General features: G+C 32.7%; 1 protein-coding gene across 1 annotated transcript; it reads left to right on the top strand.

Annotated features, from left to right (window-relative positions):
- Positions 1–3,100: 3,100 nt before the first annotated feature.
- Positions 3,101–6,125, top strand: LOC142527691 (pectinesterase 2-like). The gene is made up of 2 exons (XM_075632582.1): positions 3,101–4,002; positions 5,326–6,125. Exons 1-2 carry the CDS (start codon positions 3,141–3,143, stop codon positions 6,012–6,014), a joined length of 1,551 nt encoding a protein of 516 aa, XP_075488697.1. The 5' UTR covers positions 3,101–3,140; the 3' UTR covers positions 6,015–6,125.
- The last annotated feature ends 236 nt before the right edge of the window (positions 6,126–6,361 follow it).

Consider the following 6,361-nt stretch of genomic DNA (forward strand, 5'->3'; position numbering starts at 1 on the left):
GATTCAACTCTTTGTTTATTCAATCTAGAATCCGTATATTTATTATTGAAAAGCTCCAACGATCGAAAATGATTTTCAATGATCATCTGGACTATTACCCGACAGAATGACTTTTTCGCTTTCTGTAAGCGTGCATAACATTAAATGCTCATTTAATATTTCTTTGCTTTTGCGACTTTTAGCTCACGTCTTTTGGAAAAGTTGATAAGACCAGAGACGATTTAGAAATTTTTTTTGTCATTCGGGAGTTGTTAGGATACTATATAATCATACTTGAACTGATATATATTGAACGACTTGAATTCCAGTATCCAATCTGATTTGTTCATTTCTGACCATTAAGGTTAGACTATAATGGTTATGCTTGTGCATGGTCAGAGAACAGATGATATGCACCTTTAGTTTCTTGAGAGGTTAAACTTCATCCAACAGTCAGAAAACTTGTAATTACAAATAATAAGCGGTTGAATGTAGAAACAACTCGATATTTTTATTTGTCAATCAACAAAACTTAGTGTAAAAGAAATATTATAACAAACATACTTCTAATCAACAATTAAAAATTATACATATCTTGTCAGTTGATCTCATTGTAATTTTGGTCATTTACGTAATCAACTTTCAAACTTAGTTGTCATTTCTAGTTTTTGTAAACTTAGTCATTTTCTCGTAGAAATGTTGACATGACACTAGATATTAATAACATATCTAACGTCATATCAAAATTTCATAAGAAAAAATTAAAATTGCAAAATAAATAAAGATAGGATAAAGATACAAAGGTCAAAGATAGATAGAGATCACATATATTTTTTTATACCAAAGGATAGATACTCTGTAAAGGGAAGACTAAAATTTATATATATATTTTTGAAAGTATATACAAAACTTAATTTTTTATAAAAATTAAGTTCAAAACGAGACACTCGTGTAGTTGGCTCATACTCTCTAATGTCCACCATATGCGTGTCCATCTTGCTCCATTTTCGTGGCACTTTTAAAAGAAACGGAACAAAAACTTTACAAGTGGCATTCTTCTACTTATTATAAATTTACAAATCAATGGAAACGTATTATTGACAAAAATGGTATGCAAAATTACATAAACATTTTTATGAGACGGTTTTACGAATTAATTTTATAAGCCAGATCTCCATTTTGTGTCATCCATGAAAAAATATTATTTTTTATATGAAAAATATTACTTATTATTATAAATATGAATATGATTAATCCGTCTTGGAGATAAACATCCGTGAGATCGTCTCAAAATAAACTTATTACCAAATTTAAGGGCATGAACGTTTTTTATATATAAAAAAGTAAACATTATGCTGCGGACTCACTATTAATGAGACCTAATTTAACTTAATTTATGTGGTTTGCTGCGTTAGTGAAATGGAAAAAAGTCTCGACTTGGTGAGCTAATTAATCTATATATGTTCCATACGTCATAATCTACGTCCCCAAATTAGGCAAAAAAAAGAAAAAGAAACTAATGAAAAGTCACATATAAGTATAATGTAGAGATGAGTTAGCTAGGGATCTAGAATGAATTGAACCAAGTAACGAAGGGTGAGGGTCGTTCTCCTTAAATATGTATTTTCCCCCTGTCTCGCGTTTTTCAACAAAGTTGAATTGGGACGAATTAAACTAAAAAATAAGACGATTCTATGGTTATATTTGTCATAAATCCATAGTTTAGACGAGAAATGAAGAATAAAATTGGTTGGATTACGTATACGATTTGGACAGCGATTCCATAAAATTCTCTGTTTTCTTCGACGAAAGGATCCAGCTACTCAACTGTACAGAATTAATTAATGGAATATTGGTTAATAAATTCGAGCACAATTTTTAAAAAAATCGTCTGTGTTATGTGAAAATAGCCAATCAAATGATATTTAAAACTTTCGTATTGATCGACTATGTATATTGTTAGTTGTCGATAAAATATTTGGAAATCACATATATGAATTTTGACAATTATCTCCCGAACTAGCTTTTGAGTTGAGTTGAGTTGAGTTGAGTTTAAGTCCAATTTTAATAGGATAGCAAAGTTCAAGTTTCACTGTTCTATATTGGATTGCACATATTTAAGTCAACCCATTCTGGTTATAGTCGGACCACTTGTAAACTTCACGTTCTAGTTGAATAAAATCCCTAGAATTCCATATATGCATTTGGACAATCTCTTTTTGAGCTAACATTTTAGATTTGAGTTAGGTCCAAGTCCAATCTTAACATGTACATATGTGTGTGTTCAGCAATATGTTCATACTATTAAATAAAAAACTTGTTATTAATTCAATAATTTAAAATGAGAATATTTCAAATGCGCGTTTCGTGCACGCCATTCCTTATTTCTTTTTTCAAGTCAACCTTCATACAAATAATTACGTGATACTATTTCGGCTGCCCAATTGCATGATAAAAATCTTATCAAGAATTAAAACAGTCGAGAACAACAAGAACGACTCGTGAATTAACATGCTATAGTCGTGGGTTTTGTATTTTGAGGAACAAGACATAATATTTAGACAAAAACTCCACACCAAATATACTAGAATCGATAAATTAATAGAAATTAGAAAAAAATGTTTTTCTTCATAACCAAATTAGAAATAAATTTTGTTAGTTCCTTTTGAAATAATGATCACTTAAATAAAAATAATTGAAGTTTTTTTAGAAATATAACAATTTGAAAAAAGAAAAGAAAAGATTGGAGTCTTAGCATATGTCTTCACGCCAACGTGCGACGGTCTGAATTAACCTTAGCATTGCATTTACAAAGAGTTGAAAAATGACGTTAGTAAGTGCTGATAATCAATATTAATCCGAAAGGATAAAATTTCAAATATTATTATTTTTTTACGAATGGAGGGGTTTTTTTTTTCCGCTTTTACGTGAATCCCTGTGTTGTGATTTTGGTGTATGATGCATGCAAGTCAATATATTTTAATAAATTTATAACTCAAAATTTCTTTATTTTTTTGGTCAAAGTTGTATGTGTTTTACCATATAATATATTTTCGAGCAAAAATCATTTATCCGATACCAACAACTCCAAAGTTGTTCTATCCCTCCTCTCTATATAAACCACCCATTACTGGAAGAAACTAAACAAAACATAGCTAGCAATGGCATCAAAAACCCTATTCACCGTTCTTCTTCTCTCTATCTTCATTTCATCATCCATTTCTGTAGACCCTGATTCAGCAATAAAATCTTGGTGCAGCCAAACACCACATCCGCAACCGTGTGAATACTTCTTTTCACACAACCCCAAATACAAAACCATCAGATCCAAATCCGACTTCTTCAAACTGTCGAAAGAACTCGCCCTAGACCGCTGCTCCCTTGCGCGAAACAACCTACTACCCCTCGGCACAAAGTGCCGTAACCAGCACGAAAAGGCTGCTTGGGCTGACTGTGTAGAACTGTACGAGAGCACCATACTTAAAATCAACCAGACTGTTGATCCAAACGTGAAATGCTCTCCTGATGATGTCCAGACATGGCTCAGCACGGCCATGACGAATCTCGAGACATGCCGAGCCGGGTTCGTAGAGCTTGGTGTCGCCGACTATGTTTTTCCTATGATGTCAAACAACGTTAGCATGCTACTCAGTAACACACTAGCGTTGAATAATGTCGGCGGAGGGTTTCAGCAGCCGAATTACAAAAAAGGGTTCCCCAAATGGTTGAGGACTGGCGACCGGAAGTTGCTACAGGCATCCAACCCGAAGGCAAATGTTGTGGTGGCTAAAGATGGTTCTGGCAACTACAAGACGGTGGGCGAGGCCATTTCTGCGGCGGGAAAAGGGTCCGGAAGTGGAAGATATGTGATATATGTGAAGCAAGGTACTTATACAGAAAATGTGAATATTGGAAATAAACTTAAGAACATCATGTTGTTAGGGGATGGGATCGGGAAGACGATCATCACTGGCAGTAAGAGCGTCGGAGGAGGGACCACCACCTTCAACTCGGCCACCGTTGGTAAGTTCAATAACTAATTTTGCATCCCATTTACTCGTATGAATTAATTAATCGAATTTGAGTTTACAAATACTTTAAAAACCTTCCTAGTATTTTATAAATGTAAAAATTAAAATATGTGTTCAGACAAGATTTTTGTAAAAAATATATAAAAATATTTTTAAAAAACATGTTCACCAACTATACTTTGTAAAGAATAAGTGAGATGTGTTTTTTGTTTTTTGTTTTATAATTTTTTGAATTATGAAAACATTTTTATAGAATAGTTGTCCAAACATATTTTTTTTCTTAAAACTACTTTTAAACTTTTTTTATAATTTTTTTTAAAAAATATTTATGTAAAAACATTTTATAAATGCTTATCAAACAGAGCATTAATATTAACATATATACGTTCTTAATACCTTGTATTGAAGGGAGTTAATTAGATATTAACATACATACGTTTTTAGTCTGATCTTTAATTTCTTGGTCAAGTAAAAAGGTTGAAAGAGTTATTCAATAATTTTTTGAAAAATATTTATGTAAAAACATTTTATAAATGCTTATCAAACAGAGCTTTAATATTAACATATATATACGTTCTTAGTACCTTGTATTTAAGGGAATTAATTAGATATTAACATATATACGTTCGTAGTCTAATCTTTAATTTCTTGGTCAAGTAAAAAGGTTGAAAGAGTTACTTAATAATTTAAATTAAAAGGAAGAAAAAAAAAGATCTCTTACATCTAGATGAACATGATCACTAAGATTTCGTCTCCTCTATTTTATATATTTTTAAAGGAAATGTACGTAACATGACTATATCTATATTTTATAATACGGAGGGTGGATTCTATATATATATTTCTTAATAAATATTTGGCATCAATTATAGAAACATTTTAAATTGGAAGGAAATAGCCAGGTTGGAGTCATCCGTGGAAATGGATGACAATATATGGAATATAAGAAGAATGCGGCAGCTTTTGTATGCATTGACTTTGATATACATTTAAAAGTATTGATGATGCAGACGGGATTTAAAAAAATATAACAATACCTGACTTCGAAATAGGATTCGTTAAAAAGTACAATTACATGTGGACAATTAGCCAACTATACCCCTTGTAAGTTGTGTAACACGAAGACATATTGCCCAAGTAGAAGACCAATATAATATGTACAAGTTAACCAACATACTCCATCAATAATATACATTGTCAAACTCCTTTGAAATTTAAAAATAAAAATATATATCTTCGAACTAGCTAGCTAATTATGTTATTAGAGTTAAAATACTTAATTTAATTTAAAATTTTATGGTATATTAATCGGCAGCTGTCACTGGTGATGGATTTATTGCTCGAGGAATCACCTTTAGAAACACTGCGGGAGCCGGAAACCACCAGGCGGTCGCCCTCCGATCCGGGTCGGATCTCTCTGTATTCTATCAATGCGGTTTCGAGGGCTACCAAGACACACTCTATGTTCACTCTGAACGACAGTTTTATAAAGAATGTGACATATATGGAACAGTGGACTTCATATTTGGTAACGCTGCTGTGGTACTCCAAGATTGCAACTTATACCCAAGAAAACCCCCGAACAAGATAAATACCGTGACGGCTCAAGGTCGGACCGACCCGAACCAAAACACCGGGATATCCATCCATAATTGTCAGGTCACGGCTTCTTCAGAACTTAAACCGGTTCAAAGCTCCGTAAAGACTTATTTGGGACGTCCGTGGCAGAAATACTCGCGCACGGTGTTCATGAAGACTTCCTTGGACAGTTTGATCGACCCAGCGGGTTGGATGCCGTGGAACGGGAACTTTGCCTTGGATACCTTGTATTATGGAGAGTATGCGAATACGGGTTCGGGTTCATCCACTGCCAATCGAATCAAATGGAAGGGTTATCACGTGATCACTAGTGCGACTGAGGCATCTAAATTCACCGTCGGGAATTTGATTGCTGGGAACTCTTGGTTGCCGGGGACTAATGTGCCATTCACTTCTGGTCTTTAAATATTTATCATATATATTTTGACGACATTGTTGTTTCTATGATTCTTTATTTCACAAAATTTGTAGTCAATTGTATTCTTGAATTTTAATAAAATGCATTATTATAAAGAATTTAATTTTCTTTAACTTTATATTATTTGATCGTAGCAGGCGATGATCAATTTAATATGACTAACGATACGTTGGATGACACCAATCATAAAATTATACATGTAAAAACCAGTTTGACATGTTAGAAAATTTCAATCAACCCACTTATTTTATATGGTAACACAAATCTGCCCGACGAGTATAACCAATTTTGACATCTCTACATAAATATGTGTGGAATTCTTTATTATTTAAAA

This window comes from Primulina tabacum, chromosome 15, assembly GCF_025594145.1.
Source record: "Primulina tabacum isolate GXHZ01 chromosome 15, ASM2559414v2, whole genome shotgun sequence".
Lineage (NCBI taxonomy): Eukaryota > Viridiplantae > Streptophyta > Magnoliopsida > Lamiales > Gesneriaceae > Primulina > Primulina tabacum.